The sequence below is a fragment of the Rhinoderma darwinii genome, chromosome 3 (assembly GCF_050947455.1).
Source record: "Rhinoderma darwinii isolate aRhiDar2 chromosome 3, aRhiDar2.hap1, whole genome shotgun sequence".
NCBI classification, from domain to species: domain Eukaryota; kingdom Metazoa; phylum Chordata; class Amphibia; order Anura; family Rhinodermatidae; genus Rhinoderma; species Rhinoderma darwinii.
The window spans coordinates 124,207,561-124,233,053 of NC_134689.1; the positions used below are offsets into that span (position 1 = coordinate 124,207,561).

Genomic DNA, 25,493 nt, shown 5'->3' on the forward strand with positions numbered 1-25,493 from the left:
CAGACAATTTTGAGATCAAGTTCTTCTGTAAAGGATACAGAGTTTTAGACTTAATGCGTTTTGAAACAGCCCCATGTTTATTCCCTGATGACGCTGTGTTAACAGCGAAACATGTTGGGGGGGCTTTGATATTTTAACCGCTATGTCAGGCTGGCCTTTACACTGGAAATAAACGGTGACACTTCGTTACGTTTGGCAATCTGCAGCTGCCGAACGAAGCAGTGAAGGCACTGTTTGCAATTTAACTTGTGCCAAGCTGACTTTAGCTACAATTTTAACTAACCGTGCATGTTGTCTGTCTCTCCTTGGACTTTTTATTAGTACATCAATAAAAGTTATATTTTATTTTGTTTCTTTCAGTAGTTGGGAAATTGGGTCTTCTCTGTGCTATAGGCACATTAGTTCCTTGAAACAGCCAGTCACCTATCAGGATGTTTCCATTCTTTGGATGAAACTCGTTATGGTTTGGGAAGCAAAGCCTCTTGTGCCGTTATCAAGAAGAGGCACCCTTCTGTACGAAAGGGTGATGGGGTCATCTTTTACATGAAAGGTGTCCCTGGCAGCATGTATGAACGTCTGCATGGCAGCTGTCAATTGTGAGTTATGACTCTGAACCCGAATCTAAGGATACACTGGAGGAAAAAAGACTGATGATGATTGGAAGCAGCTTCTTCATTGATGTCCCTAATAGGGGACCTTTGGAAATTACTGGACGAGGAGCAAGACTTGTCCCTGGCACTTCTGCACCTCCGAAGGGATCTACCACAAGAGGTAGACTGTGTATTATTTAACGAAGCAGCATTGAGTTCGGCTGCTATCTGGGAAGTCAAACACTCCAAAGACTCAACCATGGTTTGGGAGAGTGTGGAAATGTCCCCTAAAGATGGCCAAACACATTAGATGTACGTCAGCCGAACAAGCAGATTTCGACAGGACCGGCCGACCATCTGCTGTGTATAGCGGCATCCCGACTCTCTCCTGATGGTAGATGTATGTGGAAAGAAGAGTCAGGCATGTTGAATTCCAACATGCCCAATCCTTTGGTTTGTTTGTAGATAAGCTGCTGCCAAAAAGAGTCTGGCTGCCGCTTTCTCCCTGGTAACACATGCAGGCTCGGCCGAGCCGAGCATGCATGTATATGGGAGGATCGCAGACTTAGTTTTCTGCCAGATGTGAAAAAAAGTCCCAAATGAAGAGTTAGCGGTCGGTACTTGAGTCATCGCTGGAATAGGAAGAGGGACTCGTGGATGTTGGCTGTGTACAATGTAGAAAGGAGAAGAGGCAGTAGACTCACTTGCATGATTGTTGTAGGAGAATTCTGTCCAGGCCAGAAGTTGCACCCAATTGTCATGTTGACGAATATAATTCTCCAAAATGTGATTGGTCCTCTCCACTTGACCATTGGACTGTGGGTGATAGGCAGAGAAGTACAGCTTTACATCGAACAGGTTGCACACGGCTCTCCAGAACTTGGACGTAAACTGTACACCCCGATCCGAGACAATATGCAGAGCAAGTACGTGCAGACGGAAGATGTGTTGCATAAATAGATTTGCCAGACGAGAAGCAGACGGAAGAACAGTCAACGGAATAAAATGTGCCATTTTAGAACAACGATCCACTACTACCCAGACTGTAGTACATCCAGCTGAGGGAAAGTCTGTAATAAAGTTCATAGCGATATGTTGCCAAGCAAGATCAGGGACAGGCAGGGGTAGGAGCAGACCAGTAGCTTTGTAGCAGGTAGAAATGTTTGAGGCACAGTTCGTACATGAAGAGACATAGTACGCAACATCTCTAGGCAGCGTGGGCCACCAGTAATTATGAGCTATCAAGTCCTGAGTCTTTCGAACACCAGAGTGCCCCGCCAGTTTGGAGTTGTGTCCCTAGCGAATAATTCTCTTCCTGTTTGCAAGACGAACAAAAGTCTTTCCAGGGGGAATGTCTATAATTTGCAGAGGGTTAGCGGCAATAATCCTAGACTGATCTAGAATATATTGAGGAATTTCCTCAAAGTCATTGGTTTCAAATGATCGAGACAGGGCATCGGCCTTCACATTCTTGTCAGCAGGATGGAAGTAAAACAAGAATTTAAATTGAGCGAAGAACAGTGACCATCTGGCTTGACGAGGATTTAGTCGTTTTGCTGACTGTAGGTACGTGAGGTTCTTTAGATCTGTATAAATGATAATAGGGTAAGACCACGCCCTCCAAAAAGCGTTTTCACTCCTCTAATGCCAACTTGACGGTCAGCAGCTCCCGATCCCCGATGGAATAGTTGCGATCTGCAGGAGAGAATAATTTCGAAAAGAAGCAACAGGCCACCACCTTGCCTTTAGAGGTTTTTTTTTACATAGTAGTGCTCCAGCACCAACGGAAGATGCGTCCACCTCCAGAAAGAACTGCCGAGATGCATCAGGGTGATGGAGAACGGAGGCTGAGGTGAAAGTGCTCTTGAGGATGGTAAATGCTAACTCTGCCTCCGGAGGCCAAACTTGGTGTTCACCCCCTTCTTTGTGACGGCAGAGATTGAGGCAGTCAGAGACGAGAAGTTCGAGTTAAGTTGCCGATAGAAGTTTGCAAATCCCAGAAATCGTTGTATGGACCGAAGACCCTGTGGACGGTCAGATACGATATAGCCCAAGAAGGGCAGAGAGTTTTTCTCGAACACACACTTTTCAAGTTTGGTATATAAAAGATAACCTCTTAACTGAGACAGAACTTGGCGAACATACCTCCGGAACAGGCAGGAGGAGTAACAGGCAATGGAACGGCAGCAGCATCCAGAGGAGGAGAATGAGGATGCTCCAGACGGGTGCTGATAGAATTTACTGCCACGAGTAGAGCTTGGCGTGCACGCCGGTCACGCATATCCGTTTGCATCACCTGAAATGCCGTCTTAGGTTGGCCAGTGGGTTCCATGACCTGAGCATACTGTCACGAACTAGGAATACGTGGACCCATTAGGCCGCTCCGCTGTAGGGGAGTGGCAGCTGGCCAAACGACAGTCTATGCAAAAGTCTCTAGCATGATAGTACCTGTAAGAGTCCCAACAGTAGCAGAGGCTTAGGCACAGGAAGGACTTGGTGTGGCAGAATACAGGATACGGGAACACTGGGCGCAGGATACAACTAAGGGACCATTTGCAATATGAACACGGGTAGACAACGCTCAGGCAAGGAATGAAAGGGCAGAGGCCTTTTTATAGTCCAGTGTGATCTGGGGAATGGATAGGGAATTTTTAGTAAGCGCACGCGCTCGTCTCCAGCTTTAAAGGGCCAGTGTGTGCGCTTACTAAAAATTCCCTATCACACCCGAACAGACAGTCAGGGGACGGACGAGCTGGCTTCTCCTAGGAGGGAGACGCTGGCAAGCAGCAAGGAGTCTGCGGGCCTCCAATGGAGGCGAGTGGCGGCGTCAGCGGCCGCAGCTGTAGCATCCTGGAAGTTCCTGGATTGCAGACATGGTGGGCAGAATGTAAACTTTTTTTTACAACCACCAGACATAGTATGTAGCCACGTCCACCTGTGCTGGCTGTCTGATGGAATCCTCTTGAAATTAAGACATGTCACAAGGGAAAGGGGAACATAAAAAAACACAGTGTCAGGGACCCCTGGGAAAACAGCACCTACTAAGTGAAGACTCCCTGCAGGCAACCTTTACATCGGCAGATCACGTGACCACCAGGGGCGGATCTAGTCCTAGTACAAGTTGGAGAACGCCGCAAAAGAACTGTTCTGCGGCACTGACCCAAAGACAGGCAAATTAAGCCTGATACAGCATTTTTCCAGGTCTGTCCACTAGAGATAGGGACTTCCCCTCCACAATAAAGGAATGTCATGATAGATAGGATGTTCATCTTATTAAAAGTATGTCCCTTTTGTAAGGTTTGGATAAAGTCTCCGGTGGAGGGGGGAGTGAGAACATACATACCCTCTGGGGTATTACGGGTGTGCGCATAATCACCGCTTTAGTAACCTTGCACGTATAGTGGGGTAACTGGCACTACAGTGGGGTTGACTAGGCTGGAGAACAGGCGGACAACCCTCCTACAGCTAAGGAGAGAATTTGAAATAAACAAAACTAAAATAAAAAAATAGTAGCAGACCTGAGAATCAAGTCATGCCTGCCTCCTACGTATACTAGGCGGGTAAAACTGAGCGGTGTCAAAACTTTTCCTACCTAGTGTCAGCTTCCTAGTGGGAAGAGCCTAAACCCATGGTGCTGTGTTCCTCAAGGATTTGAGAAAAATAGTTGCTGGAAAACTTTATAACAGAAGTGGCCCATTAACTGTCTTTTTGGGCCACGATAATGGCTAACTGCAATTTCGGAGTCTCAATTACAATATAATTTACTATTCTTCGCCACAGTCTTGCACTACGCTCAGCTTACATGCAAGCAGCCAGTCAGCAGCCACAGGAATGTGCTTATCTATTCTTGTGACAATTTCTGCAGTCGCAGATCAGCAAGGGAGATGACAAGTCGGGCAGAAAAGATGACAGATGTATTCAATTCTAACGCAGTGAGTGGAATATATAACTGTCTCACTGAATCATGGACATTTGTTTGGAATGGAGTTGGTTAGAGAGGAGCTGCATAAGAAAGGTCAATTAACCACTTGAGGCCACTTTGTCGTTACAATTTTCAAATAATAAGCAATTTGGAATAAACAACACATAAATGAAAGCGGATCTATCAGTTCTCCTATGCTAATCTATCTGACGGCAGCAGAGGATTGAGGGGGAGATGCTGAGCTGCGGGATATATTCAGTTGTCTATTTGATTCAGTATTTTCTTGTTATAAAACGGTTTGAATTTGCGAGATCAGTGGTGCTTTCAAAAATTAGGTAAACTATATGCTTTAGATGCCAATCGGATGTTGCCACGTATTTTCACTGTGTATGGTTATGCCCTAAGATCTTGCCCTTTTGGTCAGCGGTTGTTGAATTTCTCCAATATCACTTTCAGTTTCCTAGGCTTCTAGTCCCCCAAGTTTGTTTGCTAGGGATCATTAATGAAGCAGTACCAGGCTACTATGACAAGATTTTCTTTCGATTTGCCTTGTTTTGTGCCAGTATAGTCATTATTTCATGGAAGGCAATGGAGGATCCAAATATTGCACATTGGCTTCAGCTGATCAATAAATATGTACCCCTCTACCAAAAATTGTATATTCATAGGAACTGTCCTTACAAGTTTGAGAAGATCTGGTCCAGGTGGCTGAATACGCCTGAAACAGAGGTCTAATCCTTACCTTGCTAGGAGTAGTTGTCAGGGATTGAGAGTCGGGGGGAATGTATGGATGTTTGTGGTATGGCTGTGTTGTGTGTCTGCCTTTGACCTAATTAGTTGTTAATATCAACATATCCCTTATGTACCCACTCTCTCCCATGGGAGATAATCCTCATATAACGACACACTAATCTTCCTCCGACAGAGGGGTTTTTATTTTGCTTGCCGACCAAGGCAGAGGTTTGTTTGCTGCAATCTACATTTATAATGTATTGTACTGTAAAACTATAAATAAAGCATTTAAAAATTCAAAAAAAGGATGTAAACCGCTTGAGTAAACCAGCAGAGGAGTTAAGACAAACTTCAGCAATCCAGCAAAGGAATCAGTGCACCCAAAATGCTAATTAAACTGTGCCAAATCCAGCATTCAGTACACAAAAGCAGAAAGTCTGATGAGTCTTAACACTATTTCTGCCTTCCCAGCATCTGAATGACAGCTGTGGTATCGTTTTAAATTTAAAGGAAAAATATACTGACACAAAATGTCAGTCAATCAGAATGTCAATCATGAAGAAAACCTTTGGGTTCTGCTTCTCTCCACCCACACAGAGTGACAGCTCTTCCTGTATTATTAGTATATTGCTCACCAATATCTAGTTCCCAAAGGTCACAGAGTCGACATCCAGACATTCCTCCAAAAATATATAGCTTTGATTTCCCACGATCTTTCCTGTTGTATATCACAGCTGAATGGGACTCCCGTGGGGTAGGAGGGGCACCTTTGGTCTGTGGTATATTCCAGCCTACAACTCCACTTCCTTGACGTAACTCAAGCTCATAAAAGTCATTCAGGTACCTTGTATTTGGAGAATACATTAAAACACAGTTAGAAACATAAAATACATTAGACTATATCAAACAATTCAGGTACTTGATAAGTGAAAACAGCACAAACACCAATTGTGATACATGAAAGTTTGCCGACTATAGAGCCAATATTAAGGAAAGGTGAAGCTTCACTTTAAAGAGGCTCTGTCACCAGATTTTGCAACCCCTATCTGCTATTGCAGCAGATAGGCGCTGCAATGTAGATTACAGTAACGTTTTTATTTTTAAAAAACGAGCATTTTTGGCCAAGTTATGACCATTTTCGTATTTATGCAAATGAGGCTTGCAAAAGTACAACTGGGCGTGTTGAAAAGTAAAAGTCCAAGTGGGCGTGTATTATGTGCGTACATCGGGGCGTGTTTACTACTTTTACTAGCTGGGCGCTCTGATGAGAAGTATCATCCACTTCTCTTCAGAACGCCCAGCTTCTGGCAGTGCAGATCTGTGACGTCACTCACAGGTCCTGCATCGTGTCGGCACCAGAGGCTACAGTTGATTCTGCAGCAGCATTTGCAGGTAAGTAGCTACATCGACTTACCTGCAAACGCCGATGCTGCTGCAGAATCATCTGTAGCCTCTGGTGCCGATGTGTCCTCGCTCGTCTGACACGATGCAGGACCTGTGAGTGACGTCACAGCGTGATCTCTCGAGAACACGCTGTGTGTCTGCACTGCCAGAAGCTGGGCGTTGTGAAGAGAAGTGGATGATACTTCTATACACAACGCCCAGCTAGTAAAAGTAGTAAACACGCCCCGATGTACGCACATAATACACGCCCAGTTGTACTTTTACTTTTCAACACGCCCAGTTGTACTTTTGCAAGCCTCATTTGCATAAATACGAAAATGGTCATAACTTGGCCAAAAATGCTCGTTTTTTAAAAATAAAAACGTTACTGTAATCTACATTGCAGCGCCTATCTGCTGCAATAGCAGATAGGGGTTGCAAAATCTGGTGACAGAGCCTCTTTAAAGAACAGGATCTGTCACAAGATTTCACAATATAAACGTCATACATGATTAAATAGATCTCTTATACCTGATGTTGCTGGTGTACTTACTTTGAAACTCTGTAAGCATGAAGGCATAATCCGTTCCCAAAGTTTTCCTGCCGGATATTAAAATAAGCATTTTACGAAACAAAGTATAAGCATGATGTGATTTTAATCTCCTTCCACCTAGAGCTGACAAGCTCCTATCAGTGTCCCTCCTTCACCGCACTACGCTGAAAATTCGCACATGCTCAGTACAATCTGGTGTTAGAAGCTGTAATTTTACACTGAAACTGCTGCTGGAAGACAGCACTCACTGCAAGGGAAACTGCAGCTCGTACGGAGCATGTGCGAGATTTCAGCATGGTGGAGGGGAGGAGGGATAGGAGCTTGTCAGCTCTAAGTGTGCGAAGATTGAGATTATATCATGCATATACTTGGTTTCATGCATAGTGCTCATGTTAATATGAGGCAGGAACACTTTAAAAAAGGATTACAGTGATTATGGCATGAATTTTCAGAGTAAGTACACCAGCTTCATCAGGTCTAGAAGATCTATATAATGAACTCTGATAACCTTGCTGTAATGAGACAGGCATCTGTGCTTGCATCACAAGACAATGACTGATTTTTATCCACTGTAAATAAACAATAAGGGTTTCTATTGAATGACTGTAAGCAGTAATCCTGAAAACTGTGACTAATACAGAAAGTATAATGGAAAATTGCGTAACTTTTCATTTCACAAAGAATATGCTCTATTTTCTGACATCGGAATACTTCTTTTTCACCAATTCCAAACTGCCAAAATGATTTAAAAAAAACGCTACAATGATAGGTCAAAGGGTTCCTGGACATAATGCTGATAAAGGGTGCCAAGATAAACACTAATTGTACATAGATATACCTGGGAATATTGTTATTGTCTTCACTCTCATTCGCAAGGCCACCAAACAAATAACATTTATTGCCATGGAGAGAAAAACTGTGTCCAAGACGAGGACAAGGCAGGGACCCACTGGCTAAAGAGTGAGGCTTCAACTTTTTCCATAGCCAACGGCTTGCCTATAAAAAAGAAAAAACAAGAAAAAAAAACGCAATAGGGAGTGAATATTTATAGAAATTGTGCTTGGGCAATTAAATGGACAATAACTTTTCAAACAAATTATGCTAATCTAATAGTATACCGGATATAAATCAACTAATTTACTTACTGTTAAAATGTATTTGTTTTACCCATGCAAATTCTATGTGAAGTTACTGCTAGCAGATTTTTTCCCTTCTTGTAATCTGCTGTCCACCCCCTGTTGTCAAGCAAAATCTGTTCCTAGTAGAAGAGCAGAGACTGCAGGAAGTGGGGTGCATCTCTTCACTGCTGTCCATACAAGTCTTTGGAGAGGGGAAGGGAGAGCAGGAGGGAGAAGAGTGAGAGATTCAGACACTCTACCCACAAAAGTCTATGAAGAGGGGGAGGAGGAGTAGGGAGCAGGGAGAAAAAGACAAAGACGCTGTTCCCAAAGTCTATTGAGAGGGGAGGCGGAAGCATGAGGCGGCAGCAGAGTGAGAGACAGACACGCCGCCTGTAGAAGAGGGGGTGCGAGCAGAGTGAGACAAAGGAACATACAAATGTGCAGGAGAAACTAGTAAGACTTCTATGTTACCTAAGAGCTGGATTGTTAGCTACACTGCTCATTACTGCTGTATAACATCCTCTATGCTGCTGCAGCTTCTATATACGTGATAGATAGGACAGCAGGACTCTCCTCTTCTATGTGTGAACTGTATTGAAAACATGATAGCCATTACTCTCCGCCCACTAACTAGACAAATGAGAATTAGAAAAGAATCTGCAGAGGGAAAACGACATATAATTACCAGAAATAGTGTTATTCCTCATGTACACACATATGACAGCTTATTTTGAAAAGTCACCTGAAAAGCTAGGTTTGCTTTAAGTATAAATTCTCTTCATTCTTGGTATATAGACTCATTAGTATAACCCTCGAAAAACCAGCAAAATATTTTTCTTTATTCTGAACTAACAGTGTGACCAGGTAGTAAGTAGATAAAATCTCCATTAAAGAGGTTTTCCATTTTATGTAAATTAAGCTATGTTCACATCACGTTTTTGGCCTACGTTTAACTTATATACTGGGAAAAGCTTCCAACATATATATGTTAAACGTAGACTGTGACAGATGCCTTAACAGTGGCATCCGTCACCATAAAGTTTAAAGGGGTTTTCCACATTCTGACAACTGACGAACTATCCACCGGATAGGTCATCAGTATATGATCGGTACGTGTCTGACACCCGGACACCCTATGAGTCTGGATAGGTCATCAGTTGTCAGAAAGTGGAAAACCCCTTTAATGGTATACGTTAAACGTATACGTCATGAACTCTCATGACCCTGTTCATGACGTATACATTAAACAAATACCATTAGTCTGTGGGTGATGGATGTCACTATAAGGCATCCATTTAACGGATACGTTGCCCATAGACAACAATAGTCTGTTTAATATGCAGTGCTTGCAAAAGTATTCACCCCCTTGGTGTTTTTCCTGTTTTGTTGTATCACAAATTGGAATTATCTAAAATGACATGAAAATAGTCAAAATTCTTAAAGTAGAATATAATTGAAAAAATGCTTTGCTTGAAGAAAAAAAACTACAAAGCTGTAAGTGCATATGCATTCACCTCTTTTCTAGGAAACCCCTAAATTAAATCTGGTATAACACAATAAATCCATGTGCATAAGTTTATATGGGAGCACGGCCCGTGAGATCAAGGCCAGGAAGATGGCCTTCAGCTCCAAGATGTTGATACCAAAACTATACTTTGCCAATAATAATACATAAAAAAGTTCTTACAATGTCTAATGTGAGGCACGTGGTGTGATGAATTTTGAACCTTCATGTGCCTCACATTAATAGTAATCATGTTTCTCACTGTCATAATGGACAACATTGGGTTAATTTGTGAGGTACAGGATGGGGTTAATGACTATTAATGTGAGGCACATGGAGGTACTAAATTCATAACACCTCGTACCCCACATTAATAAGTGAAAGAAAGCAGTTTTTATTTTATTTACAGTGTATAGATCATAAAATACGCTATAAATTTGTTGTGCAGGTTATTACGGTCGCGATGATACCAAATATGTGTATATTTAATGTATTGAGCCTTTTATTTGAGTGTTTATTGTAAAAAATGTGTATTGTTTTTATTTAACATTACTTTTTTTTTTTTTTTTTACTTTACTGGCATATATCTACATGCCAGTACATTAGCCTGATTGTACACAGGCAGTTGTTAGGACAGTATGCCCTAACAACAGGAAATATGGTCAGACAGCCCTGGGGTCCTTCAATGGACCCTGGGCTGTCTGCCCACATATGGTATGTCCCTCGATTGCGTCACAGGGATTCCCTGTGATGGGATCCAAACGGCATCCTCCTTATTTTCCCCTCCTGCAGTCAGCTTTGATCGCAGTATTCAAGGGAATAGCGGCGAAGATCAGAGGTTTTTCTGATCTCCGCCGTTAGAGCGGGGCTACGGCGGTGTAATGCAGCCATTGCCCCGCTCTTGACAACAAGTGCATGCGGTCAGCGTTGCACTAATGAGCGGCGCTGCATTTACATCATGCTGACCACGCACGCACATTTGTCAGGAGCGGGCAATGGCTGTATTACACAGCCGCAGCCCCGCACTAACTAAATTCATGTGTTACAATAATAAGCTGTGTGGCTGCACAGCTTAGTATCGAAATACATGAATTAACGGTATTGAACCATTTGAGGGTGCACGGCATCTAAATAGTATCGATATGTTGATGCATCATGCAACCCTAGCGGCTTGTAGTAAAAGACACAAGATAATGAAAGAACCCGGACCATTAGGAGGGTTCTATATGGGATTACAGACATCCCTGGTTTTAGATTAGGTTTTTTCCCGCTGGTATCAGGGTAGAATGGGAATTCTGCCCGGTGATGTCGGTCATTGGGCCACAGCTGTGGCCTATGTGACAGTGAGGGCAGTTTTAGGGCCTTAGTGACAGTCAGGGATTGATGTAAGAGGTGTGGTCAGGTGACTAGTTAGGTAGATATATACCAGGAATATGCAGTCGTCTTGGCAGACCTTCTTACATATTCCTGGAATAAATGTTCGCTGCAAGTTTAGACCCTCAAGAGTAGTGCGGAACCAGTCGTTTACTTACAGTCATCATGGAGATGCTGATGGAGGAGTTGAGAACCAAGGCTACATCTGCTGAGACGTCGGCTTGGTTGGAGTCATGTCTGCTGGAGCTGCGGAGTGATGTAATACCACAGTTTGGATTCGGAGGCGAAGAAGCATGCGTGGAGGCGGTATCTGGAGTGGGGAGGTCAGTGTCTGTGGAGGAAGAAGTTCCGGCAGCGGCGGATGACGGTGGAGCTTACGTAACAGGCGTCGACGTCAGCTGTATTCCCCTTCTCCTATCAGAGGACGGCGCAGACGAGGACGAACGGAAGACCTGAGGCTCCCTGTTCCAGTCGCTACTGACGCTTCGTCCAGCAGATTATCTTCTGGATTATGACAGAAGTCATAGCCCGGGTTAATTCCTGTGGCTTCCAGTGGATTACAAGGATTCGCGCAGTCCCAACCTCGGCAGGCCCGTAGAGATCGCCAGCTTAATGCTGTTGCTGGCCTCCGGTTGTGGCATTTTCAGGACTACAGGACCCAGTGGAGCAGCATCCCGCCAGGAATGGTGAATGTGGTTTACCACAGATAGATCTCACATCCCTGTTAGGGCAGATGTCCACTTTCATTTCATCCCTGCAGAACTCTGCTTCTGCTCCCACAGCTGCTGCTTATAGCAGGGTTGTTTCACCATCGTCAGCTATACCCCAGTAAACGTAGCAGGGGTATGGAGGTCTATTGATCCTTCTAATGACACGGGTACTAGTGAATTGGAGTCTGTAGCATCCCCAAAATGTACAAGGGAGTAGCTGAACATTGTTATAAAGAGACAATGACGTGTGCTGTGTCCCCATTAGGGTTCCATTTATCTCCTTCAGTTAAGGATAACATTTGGAAGAATGATTATGTTGATTTACGCTGTCTTTTGCCAGCTTCTAAAGAATTTACTTCTAAGCTGGAGAAGAAAGAGGATAAATCAGAGGACAGGCGGAAGGTACAAGTAGTTTTCACCACTTCTGTCTTCTCTGTTCAATGAGCGATATATATATATATATATACATACACACACACACACACATACACACACACACACACACACACACACAGTGAAGGAAATAAGTATTTGATCCCTTGCTGATTTTGTAAGTTTGCCCACTTTCAAAGACATGAACAGTCTAGAATTTTTAGGCTAGGTTAATTTTACGAGTGAGAGATAGATTATATAAAAAAAAAAAAAGAAAATCACATTGTCAAAATGATATATATTTATTTGCATTGTGCACAGAGAAATAAGTATTTGATCCCTTTGGCAAACAAGACTTAATACTTGGTGGCAAAACCCTTGTTGGCAAGCACAGCAGTCAGACGTTTTTTGTAGTTGATGATGAGGTTTGCACACGTTAGATGGAATTTTGGCCCACTCCTCTTTGCAGATCATCTGCAAATCATTAAGATTTCGAGGCTGTCGCTTGGCAACTCGGATCTTCAGCTCCCTCCATAAGTTTTTGATGGGATTAAGGTCTGGAGACTGGCTAGGTCACTCCATGACCTTAATGTGCTTCTTTTTGAGCCACTCCTTTGTTGCCTTGGCTGTATGTTTCGGGTCATTGTCATGCTGGAAGACCCAGCCACGAGCCATTTTTAATGCCCTGGTGGAGGGAAGGAGGTTGTCACTCAGGATTTGACGGTACATAGCTCCATCCATTCTCCCATTGATGCGGTGAAGTAGTCCTGTGCCCTTAGCAGAGAAACACCCCGAAAACATAATGTTTCCACCTCCATGTTTGACAGTGGGGACGGTGTTCTTTGGGTCATAGGCAGCATTTCTCTTCCTCCAAATACGGTGAGTTGAGTTAATGCCAAAGAGCTCAATTTTAGTCTCATCTGACCACAGCACCTTCTCCCAATCACTCTCAGAATCATCCAGATGTTCATTTGCAAACTTCAGACGGGCCTGTACATGTGCCTTCTTGAGCAGGGGGACCTTTGCGGGCACAGCAGGATTCTAATCCATTACGGCGTAATGTGTTACCAATGGTTTTCTTGGTGACTTTGGTCCCAGCTGCCTTGAGATCATTAACAAGTTCCCCCCGTGTAGTTTTCGGCTCTTACCTTCTTCAGGATCAAGGATACCCCACGAGGTGAGATTTTGCATGGAGCCCCAGATCGATGTCGATTGACAGTCATTTTGTATGTCTTCCATTTTCTTACTATTGCACCAACAGTTGTCTCCTTCTCACCCAGCGTCTTACTTATGGTTTTGTAGCCCATTCCGGCCTTGTGCAGGTCTATGATCTTTTCCCTGACATCCTTAGAAAGCTCTTTGGTCTTGCCCATGTTGTAGAGGTTAGAGTCAGACTGATTAATTGAGTCTGTGGACAGGAGTCTTTTATACAGGTGACCATTTAAGACAGCTGTCTTTAATGCAGGCACCAAGTTGATTTGGAGCGTGTAACTGGTCTGGAGGAGGCTGAACTCTTAATGGTTGGTAGGGGATCAAATACTTATTTCTCTTGCACAATGCAAATAAATATATATAATTTTGACTATGTGATTTTCTGTATTTTTTTTTATATAATCTATCTCTCACTGGTAAAATTAACCTAGCCTAAAAATTCTAGACTGTTCATGTCTTTGACAGTGGGCAAACTTACAAAATCAGCAAGGGATCAAATACTTATTTCCTTCACTGTATATATATATATATATATATATATATATATATATATATATATATATAGAATAGAGTCACATGATCCTGTTGATTATGTGATTGATCGCCTGGATGCTAGTAGTAGAAGGCTGCTGCTAGGTCTAAATAGACCCAGCCCTAAGGCCGAGTTCACACGTAGCGTAAATACTGCAGATTTTCTGCAACGGATTTCAGTGTGTAAAACCCACAGCATAATACAGTAGCAGCAGAGTGGATGAGATTTGAACAAATCTCAATCTATACGTAGATAATAAGCGGAAAACAACGCTCAGAAATTGACCTGCGGTGCGGTACTTTAATCCATAGTATGTCAATTGTATTTGAGTAATCATTGCTTTTTTGTTTTGGGTTTTCCCCGTTGAATTCAATCGGGAGGTAAAACACGCAACAAATAGCAGATGTTGCGATTTTTGCCGTGAAAAAGCTGCGATTCCACCACAAAAATCGCAACTCAGGAAAAAAATAATAATCTTATACTTACCCAGAATTCTGTGATTCTTCGTCCAGGCCGGCCTCCTGGGATGACGTTTCATGCCATGTGACCGCTGCAGCCAATTACATCCAAGGTAGGGATGCAGGATGTCAGAGGGTACGTATGAATTTTTTTTTTATTCTTACACGTGCAGTTTTCCGCAGCGGACATTCCGGCTAAAAGACTGCACCACAATTTGGTGCTGTTTTTCGGCTGGAATTCCGTGTGGCGACAAGGGCGGAGACGCTGTGTGCTTTTACGCAGCGTATCCGCCGTGTGTGAATATAGCTTAAAGTGTAGCTAAACGTTTGTCAAACTTCTGATATGTCATAGTGACATGTCAGAAGTTTGGATTGGTGGGGGTCCGAGCACTGAGACCGCCACCAATCGCTAGAACGAAGCAGCTGAAGCTCTCATTCTGAGATTGTTTTCTCGTGAGATATTGTACTTTATGTTAGGGAAAAAATTTGTTCGATAAATTCAATATTTATTTGTAAAAAACACCAAGATTTAGAGAAGATTAGCAAAAATTAGCATTTTTCTAAATTTAAATGCATCTACTTGTAAAACAGATAGTAATACCACACAAAATAGTTACTATTTCATATATCCCATATGTCTACTTTATGTTTGCATCGTTTTTTGAACAATCTTTTATTTTTCTAGGATGTTACAAGGCTTAGAACTTTAGTAGCAATTTCTCATATTATCAAGAAAATTTCAAAAGCCTATTTTTTCAGGGACCAGTTCAGTTCTGAAGTGGCTTTGAGGGCCTTATATATTAGAAAGTCCCCATAAATCACCCCATTTTGAAAACTGCACCCTTCAAAGTATTCAAAACAGCATTCAGAAAGTGTTTTAACCCTTTAGGCGTTTCACAGGAATTAAAGCAAAGTAGAGGTGAAATTTAAAAAGTTCATTTTTTTTTCCGAAAATTAATTTGTAATACATTTTTTCTGTACCACAGAAGGTTTTGCCAGAGAAACTCAAATCAATATTTATTGCCCAGATTCTGCAGTTTTTAAAAATATCCCACATGTGGTCTTAGTGCGGTAATGGACTGAAATACCGGCCTCAGAAGCAAAGGAGCACCTAGTGGATTTTGGGGCTTCCTTTTTTTAGAATCTATTTTATGTACCATGTCAGGTTTGAATAGGTCTTGTGGTACCAAAACAGTAAAGACCCCCCAAAAGTGACCCCATTTTGGAAACTATACCCCTCAAGGAATTTATCTATGGGTATAGTTAGCATTTTGAACCCACAGTTTTTTTGCTAAATTTATTTGAATTAGTATGTGAAGATGAAAATCTACTTTTTTTGTGAAAAAACGTAAAATTTTTAAATATTTACAAGGAATAAAGTAGAAAAAACACCCCAACATATGTAAAGCAATTTCTTACGATTATAGCAATACCCCATATGTGGTAATAAACTGCTGTTTGGACCCACAGCAGGCCTCAGAAGGGAAGGAGCACCATTTGGATTTTGGATTTCTGATTTTGCTGGAATAGTTTTCAGTGCCGTGTCACGTTTGCAATGCACTGGAGGGATGAAAACCGTGGAAACCCCCCAATAGTGACCCCATTTTGGAAACTACACCCCTCAAGGAATTTTTCTAGGGGTAAAGTTAGCATTTTGACCCCACAGTTGTTTTGCTGAAGTCATTGGAATTAGTCTGTAAAGGTAAAAATCGCCTTTTTTTCTGTAAGAACTTAGAAATTTTTAATTTTTACAAGGAATAAAGGAGAAAAAGCACCCCAACATTTGTAAAACTATTTCTCCTGATTACGTAAATACCCCATATGTGGTAATAAACTGCTGTTTGGACCCACTCAGGGGCTTAGAAGGGAAGGGGCACCATTTGGCTTTTGGAGCTCAAATTTAGCTGGAATAGTTTTTGGGTGTCATGTCGAATTTGCAAAGCCCCCGAGAGACCGAAACAGTGGAAGCCCCCCAAAAGTAACCCCATTTGGGAAACGACACCACTTAAGGAATCTATCTAGGGGTATAGTGAGAATTTAGGCCCCACACGTCTTTTGCAGAATTTATTAGAATTAGGCCGTGAAAATTAATATCAACATTATTTCCACTAAAATGTTGAATTTTTTCAATTTCACAAAAGATAAAGGAGAAAATGCACCCCAACATTTGTAAAGCAATTTCTCCCGAGTACGGTAATACCCCACATGTGGTCATAAATGTTTTTTCATTAGAAAATAAATTACCACTTTCCGGACTGATCGATGTTTTGCTTTTTCTTTTTCCTCCCCGCTTTCAGAGAGCCACAACGTCTTTATTTTTCCGTCAATAGAGCGGTGTGGGGGCTTATTTTTTGCGGGACGAGCTGTAGTTTTTATTGGTACAATTTTTTGGTACATAAGACTTTTTCAGCACTTTTTATTAAATTTTTTGGTAGAGCGAAGGTGACCAAAAAACTGCGATTTTGCAGTTTAAAATTCTTTATTTTTCACGGCGTTCACCTTGTGAGTTAAATAATGGTACATTGTAATAGCTTGGACTTTTACGGACGCAGCGTTACCAATTTTGTGTATTTTTTTACATTACTTTAGAGAAAAAATATGAAAAGGGTTTATTTTTGGACTTTAAATATTTATTTAATTTTTTCCACTAATAATAACTATTTACTTTTGTTTTTACACATTTTATTAGTCCCCCTAGGAGACTTGAACCAGCGATCGTTAGATCACTGGTAGAATACACTGCAATACTAATGTATTGCATTATATTGTGATTTTTACAGGCTCCTGTAACAGCGCGATCGCTGTTTCTGTCCGTTAGTCCCGGCTATCAGCTGTAATACACAGCTGACACCCGCAGCGTATGGCGCGGGCTCAGCGCGTGAGACACTCCATATATCACACCCCACACCACGACATGCTATTAAGTCATGGTGCGCAAAGGGTTTAATGCGCAGCCGATGGTGGAAAGTGAAAATTACAATTTTCTACTGATGTGCCATTTTAGTGCACTATATGTTGTGCCCAGTTTGTGCCACAAATAAAATATTAACAGGGTTCTCCCGGGTATGGCGATGCCATATCAGTGGACGTAAACGGCTGTTTGGGCAGACTGTAGGGCTCAGAAGGGAGGGACGCTATTTGGCTTTTGGAGCGCAGATTTTGCTTGGTAGAAGCTCTGGCATTTTGCTGGTATTTCAGTTTATAATGTGGGGGCAAATGTAGGTTGGGCAGAGTACATCAGGGGCATAATAAGAGGGTATAATAATGGGGTAAATAAATAATAATCCGCAGATATGTGGCCAGTGTTGCACTTATATTATAAATGGCGCCCGATCTTATCCGCTTTTGGAACGCTCTGCACATTTTGCATCGCCATATTCTGGGAGCCGGAACTTTTTTTATTTTTTCACCACCGGAGCTGTGTGAGGGCTTATTTGTTGCGGGACAATCTGTAATTTTCATTGGTACCATTTTGGGGTACATGCGATTTTGTTGATCACTTTTTATTCCATTTTTGGGCAAGCAAGGTGACCAAAAACCATCAATTCTGACAATGATTTTTATTTATTTTTTACAGCGTTCACCCTGGGCTATAAATGACCGTTATATTTTATTCTGCGGGTCGGTACGATTAAGGCGATACCATATGTATATAGGTTTTTGCACAATAAAATAACTTATTTAGAAAATAATTTATTTTCTGTGTCACCATATTCTGAGCCGTAACTTTTTTATTTTTCAGTCAAAAAAGCTGTGTAAGGGCTTGTTTTTTGCGGGACGGGTTGTAGTTTGTATCGGTACAATTTTGGCGTACATGCGACTTTTTGATCACTTTTTATTGTATATTTTGTGTGGGGTGGTGACCAAAAAATAGTGATTCTCGCTTTATTTTTCATTTATTTTTTTTGCGGTGTTCACCGTGCGGGAAAAATAATATTAGAGTTTTATAGTTGGGGTCGTTACGAATGCGGTGATACCAAATATGTGTACTTTTTTTTTTACGTGTTCATTTTTTTTCCTATAATAAAAGACTTACTATAGGAAAAAAAGCAGTTCATGTCTATGTCACTTATAACTTTTATTTTTACACTTTTTTTAAAACATTTTTATTCTTTTTTTTTGACTTTTTTCACTTGTCCCACTAGGGGACAATTGGACTTGCAGCTTTGATCGCTGCTAGAGTACATTACACTATCTACGTAGTGTAATGCATTCCAACTGTCATTGTGACGTGACAGTCCCACTGACAGGAAGCCTACGACGACCACCCTCCGGGTTGTCCTCATAGGCTTCTGTACATGGCAACCCAGAAGCCATTGTCTGGCGTCCGGTTGCCATGGTACCCATGGCAACCGGACGTCAGACAATGGCTTCTGGGTTGCCATGTACAGAAGCCTATGAGGACAACCCGGAGGGTGGTCGTCGTAGGCTTCCTGTCAGTGGGACTGTCACGTCACAATGACAGATCGCCAGCCCACGTGATTTCACATGGGGGCTGCCGATCGGCGCTAAACACCTTAATTGTGGCGTTCAAATCGAACGCCGCAATTAAGGGGTTAAAGAGGCTCTGTCACCAGATTTTGCAACCCCTATCTGCTATTGCAGCAGATAGGCGCTGCAATGTAGTTTACAGTAACGTTTTTGGCCAAGTTATGACCATTTTTGTATTTATGCAAATGAGGCTTGCAAAAGTCCAAGTGGGCGTGTTTAAAGTAAAAGTACAACTGGGCGTGTATTATGTGCGTACATCGGGGCGTTTTTACTACTTTTACTAGCTGGGCGTTCTGACGAGAAGTATCATCCACTTCTCTTCAGAACGCCCAGCTTCTGGCAGTGCAGACACAGCCGTGTTCTCGAGAGATCACGCTGTGTCGTCACTCACAGGTCCTGCATCGTGTCGGACGAGCGAGGACACATCGGCACCAGAGGCTACAGTTGATTCTGCAGCAGCATCGGCGTTTGCAGGTAAGTCGATGTAGCTACTTCCCTGCAAACGCTGATGCTGCTGCAGAATCAACTGTAGCCTCTGGTGCCGATGTGGCCGACACGATGCAGGACCTGGGGCAGGAAGTGAGTGACGTCACAGCGTGATCTCTCGAGAACACGCTGTGTCTGCACTGCCAGAAGCTGGGCGTTGTGAAGAGAAGTGGATGATACTTTTCGTCAGAACGCCCAGCTAGTAAAAGTAGTAAAAACGCCCCGATGTACGCACATAATACACGCCCACTTGGACTTTTACTTTAAACACGCCCACTTGGACTTTTGCAAGCCTCATTTGCATAAATACAAAAATGGTCATAACTTGGCCAAAAACGTTACTGTAATCTACATTGCAGCGCCGATCTGCTGCAATAGCAGATAGGGGTTGCAAAATCTGGTGACAGAGCCTCTTTAACTGACGAAATCAGCGGCGATAGGCCGCTGATCGGCAACGAGGAATGCAGGGCAGACGCCCTGCACAGTTAACCGCCGCTGCGGTGTAGCGCCGCGCGGAGGTTAACTGTCAAAGCACAGACGTAACTGCACGTCAAGGTGCGCGAACTTACTGCACACATTGACGTGCAGTTACGTCAAGGTGCGGGAAGGGGTTAAGGGGCAAGCCATAATATTAAAAATAAAAGTAAAATAAAAAGTGCATATAAACGAAATAATAAATACACATAAAATACCCACCCAAAAAAACACTCCCCTCGCCAATCATTGTTGTATCGCTCACCCTGACCCAATTAGACAATGATGATCACAAATAAAAGGTCTACTTCAGGATAAAGCTATATTATTACCAAAAAAAATGTATCTGAAAAGTAAAAAAAAGCATATTTTTCTACTATAATTTTCAAACTATAAGCTGAAAAATGTGAAAATAGCAAGGAGAATGTGTATAGAACCTGCATAGTCTACGGAAAAAACTTCACAAAAATCATGTCGCTAGCCCAACAAATAAAAAAGTTAGTCGTTTAACTAGCGCGTGCTAAAAATAGCTAAACGGTTTCTGGTCCTGAACTGGTTAAAATACAGTTTCCACAACTTGCTATTTTATGCCCCGTTCACACCTGTCTATCAGTTCCCTCCACCATTTGGAAGGAACACGTGCTTCTAAATGGATCATAATGGTTATACATTACAGGAGCGTCTTTGAGCCACTGAGACATATCATACCTGCAACTCATACAAGTCATTGCTGTATCTTCCATATTCCACCATTCCGCCAAACACCAGAACCCTCGTCCCATCACATACAAATCCATGAGCAGCACAACCTGGTGGTATATCGCCTCTCACAGCTGGGAGGAACCATTGATTTGTAGCTGTAAAGAAACATAAAAATATTGTTTAGAATAATAATAATGACAATAAAAGTGACACACTGACATGTCAGAAGTTATGATCGGTGAAACGAAGCGGCAGAAGTGCTCGGATGAAGTGCTGTGCCGATTCATTTCTGATCGGCTTTCCTCGGAAATACACCACTGTGAGGAAAGCCTGGGGTCTCAGTCCCTGGACCCCACCCATCAAAACTTCCGACATGTCAAAAGTATTTTAAAAGTTTAGTTACACTAAAATCCGGTAACTTTATGACAAGATTTAAAGTGAAAGAAGGAAACAAGGCTTAGATGGCAAAGGTTGTACATCTTACGCCTGGTGTATGTAATAACGGGTTCTACCTTACTATATACATAACATATGTACACACACACCGGATGATGATAGCAGCATGCGGCGCTATTTTGCCGGTCAAAATGCCGAAACTCATCAAGGTCAATATTTTCCGTCGATTTCTGTTATGCGATGGATCGGGTGTTTCCGGTATTCTCATTGTTTTACTCCTATGATGGAAAATCTGCACTACTTGAAAAAGGCCTTAGGGTTCTTACACACAACTGTGTGTGCCGCACCCGTGATCAGTGGAAAGATAGGACATGTTCTATCTTTCCACAGATCAGAGAGTCAGGCCTGATATATACCCACTCAAGTGAACGGGCCCATGAAAACTCGGGTGCCGTGCAACATGGCCCTCGGTCACGTGTAAGAGGGCTTAGGCCCCCTGCACACGCTGCAAATTTTGTTGCAGAAATTTCTGCGACTGAATATCAATTCTATTCATCTGAATAGAATTTGCAGAAATCCATATACCTGCTGCAGAAACAACCCCAATCAGATGAATGGAACGGATTTCTACCTTAGGCCTTATTCACACTGTATAATTTTGCAAGCATTTTTTTAAGCCAAACCCGGAATTAGATCCAAGAGAGCAGACCCATAAGGCCTCCCTTTATATATGTTTTCTGTATAGGTTTCATTTCTGGTTTTGGTAAAGAAAAAAATACATGCAAAATCTAAAGCAAATCTGCACTGTATGAACAAGGCCTTAGGGTGGATTCACACACTACAAGTTTGTTGCAGAAATTTCTGCAACTGAAAATCAGTTCCATTCTTGTGAATAGGGCTTGCAGAAATCCATGCACCTGCTGAAGATACAACACCATTCAGATGAATAGAATTGATTTTCAGTAACAGAAAATGCTGCAACAAAACGACCGCGTGTGTACTTACCCCTAGGTTATGTTCACAAGGGTCGGATTTGCTGCGAAAAACTCCTCAGCAAATCTAACCCAGAAACTGCTGGACAAAAGCCTGCACTAAATTGTGTTTGATTTGGTGCAGATTTTCGGCCCTATCAGCTGTTGTGGAGAAGACGACAGGAGAAGAGGGGATTTGAAAAAAGACAATTTTTATCTGCCCAGGCGTTACTATAGCGACGCGTCACTGCTCCTCGACTTGTCTCTCTGCAGCCGCCTCCTGGGATAACACTCTGCCCCATGCACACGAACGTTGTTTTTTCCATTGTCACACGTATTCGACCCATATTTACGGACCCGTGTTCTCTGCACTAATCGGCAGCCCCTTCTCTCGATCAGGATAGAGGGAAGAGGCAGCCCTTTCGGGCAGAGTTTACGCAGCGTTTGAAAGTAAAATAGTTCATACGTACCCCGGCCGTTGTCTTGGTGACGCGTCCCTATTCTGACATCCAGTCCGACCTCCCTGGATGACGCGGGAGTCCATGTGACCGCTGCAGCCAGTGATTGGCCTGTTATTGGCTGCAGTGGTCACATGGGATGAAACGTCCTCCCGGGAGGCCGGACTGGAGGAAGAAGAAGAAGAGTTCTGGGTAAGTTAACTTTTAATACTATTAACTCCAGCGGAAGTCACTGTCCCGGGTGCTGAAAGAGTTACTGCCGATCAGTTAACTCTTTCAGCACCCTGGACAGTGACTATCCCCTGACGTTGCCTAGCAACGCTCCCATAATTACGGGTGCACTCACGTAGCCACCCGTAATTACGGGAGCCCCATAGACTTCTATAGGCCTGCACGTGGCCAATAGAAGTCTATGGGCCCGTAATTACAGCTCGTAATTATAGGCGTTTTTAAGTTCGTGGGCATGAGGCCTAAGTCCACACGGTGCAGCCACGTTGCGTTTTTAAACCGCATCAAGTTATTTTTCAATAGAAGTCAATGGTGAAATGTTTATGGACAGACTGCTGCTATTATATTACAATGTGTTTTTTGTGCAGTTAACTGCTTCTTCATAATGTCCGACCGCATGCGGTTAGTGACCGCGCTGCCAAAGTTGTTGCTGAACTGCTTGCGTTTTTGCTAACAGTTCTGCAATGCCTTGTAATGAACTATATACGGGAAGCCTTAACAAACTTCAACACCAGTGAAAACTATGTCCATAAACTATGTGCCTAAAAAAAACGCAACAGAACGACATCATTTACCGCATGAAGTTTTCAAACGCAAAAAAAGCGTCAATGATGCACCTCAAGGTAAGACCACACGGAGCGGCCCTGACATTGTCGCAACGCGGCTAACAACCTCGCGGCACCATGTTCGGTGCAGCTGTCAAACAGCCTGTTAGTGGCCACACGTTAATGCGGGTAAACCGTCCCTTTATCTGCAAAATCGTGCGGCCATGACTTAATACACCCTTAATGGCCGCACGATTGTGCAGGACACAACAACTTACCCCCTATTCATGCTCTATGGCAGCGCCGGAAAAAGCCAAACACTGCACTCGGCTATATCCGGCGCTCCCATGAATGGAGCGGCAGTGCGCATGAGCATGTAACCAGAATACCCCATAACAAGGTATTTGACAGCTGCGCCTACATAGTGCCAGTGCAGTTGTGCCCGCATTGCAACCATGTCAGAGCCGTTCCGTGTGGCCTTACCCTCATGTTGTTGCTGCAGCGGTCACATGGGATGAAACGTCATCCCAGGAGGCCGGCAGCACAGATATTAGCTGGGGTAGCAGTAAGGAGTCGCTATAGGAGCAATAGGGTAGTAGAGTATGGACTTTTTTCTAACATTTTAAACTGGAAATAGGGCTTTTTTTTAAAAAATTTCCTACTTGTGATTTTAGTCACACATTCGCAGTTTTTGTGCAGCAAAAATCACAACAGTTTTGGTTTTTGTTGCAGATTTTTACTACACCGTTAATCTTAATGGGGAAAATTCACAAAACAAATACACAACCATTCCGCATGAAGCCAGTGTGAACAGAGACATAAGAGCAGCTTCCCAATAAAAAGACATCAATAGTCAGTGAATATCAATACACAGCTACTTGTGCCCTATGATACCCAGTGGGTAAATAATAAACATGGAATTTGTGTTACATGATTTAACTTATTTTTATGCAAATGTTACAGCACATTGAGCTAAAGTGTAACTGTACAAAAGAGGTTGACAACTATTCTAATGTGTCAGGAAAATGAGCGGTACTTATATGGTGGCACTCCATGCAAATGAATTCCTCAAGTTGTCAGTCATTGTTCTCCTCAGAAAAGTGACAGTGAAAAAACGCCATGTACAGAGCGGTATGGTGGTAGTGAATAATGCCACGTACAGTGGTATGGTGGTAGTGAATAATGCCACGTACACAGCGGTATGGTGGTAGTGAATAATGCCACGTACAGTGGTATGGTGGTAGTGAATAATGCCACGTACAGAGCGGTATGGTGGTAGTGAATAATGCCACGTACAGTGGTAGTGAATAATGCCACGTACACAGCGGTATGGTGGTAGTGAATAATGCCAGGTACAGAGCGGTATGGTGGCAGTGAATAATGGTAGGTAACCAGCGGTATGGTGGCAGTGAATAACGGTAGGTAACCAACAGTATGGTGTCAGTGAATAACGGTAGGTACACAACAGTATGGTGTCAGTGAATAACGGTAGGTACACAACAGTATGGTGGTAGTGAATAATGCCAGGTTTACAGCAGTAGGGTGGCAGTATAAAAGGCCAGGTACACAGCGGTATGGTGGCAGTATTTAATGCCAAGTACATGGCAGTATGTTAGCAGTGACTAATTGTAGGTACACAACAGTATGATTGCAGTGAATAATGGCAGGTGCAGGGCGGTATGGAGGCAGTGAATAATGGCAGGTGCAGGGCGGTATGGAGGCAGTGAATAATGGCAGGTGCAGGGCGGTATGGAGGCAGTGAATAATGGCAGGTGCAGGGCGGTATGGAGGCAGTGAATAATGGCAGGTGCAGGGCGGTATGGAGGCAGTGAATAATGGCAGGTGCAGGGCGGTATGGAGGCAGTGAATAATGGCAGGTGCAGGGCGGTATGGTGGCAGTGAATAATGGCAGGTGCAGGGCGGTATGGAGGCAGTGAATAATGGCAGGTGCAGGGCGGTATGGAGGCAGTGAATAATGGCAGGTGCAGGGCGGTATGGAGGCAGTGAATAATGGCAGGTGCAGGGCTGTATGGAGGCAGTGAATAATGGCAGGTGCAGGGCGGTATGGAGGCAGTGAATAATGGCAGGTGCAGGGCTGTATGGAGGCAGTGAATAATGGCAGGTGCAGGGCGGTATGGTGGCAGTGAATAATGGCAGGTGCAGGGCGGTATGGTGGCAGTGAATAATGGCAGGTGCAGGGCTGTATGGAGGCAGTGAATAATGGCAGGTGCAGGGCGGTATGGAGGCAGTGAATAATGGCAGGTGCAGGGCGGTATGGT

General features: G+C 43.1%; 1 protein-coding gene across 2 annotated transcripts in view; it reads right to left on the bottom strand.

Moving 5' to 3' along the window:
* The window catches only part of HCFC2 (host cell factor C2), a 95,465-nt gene that overhangs the window by 68,507 nt on the left and 1,465 nt on the right, over positions 1-25,493 (bottom strand). For both annotated transcript variants that reach the window (XM_075856663.1, XM_075856664.1), the window contains exons 2-4: positions 20,623-20,771; positions 8,019-8,176; positions 5,880-6,088 (exon numbers count right to left, since the gene is read on the bottom strand). In XM_075856663.1, coding sequence (XP_075712778.1) covers positions 5,880-6,088; positions 8,019-8,176; positions 20,623-20,771 — 516 coding nt within the window. The remainder of the gene's footprint in view (positions 1-5,879; positions 6,089-8,018; positions 8,177-20,622; positions 20,772-25,493) is intronic.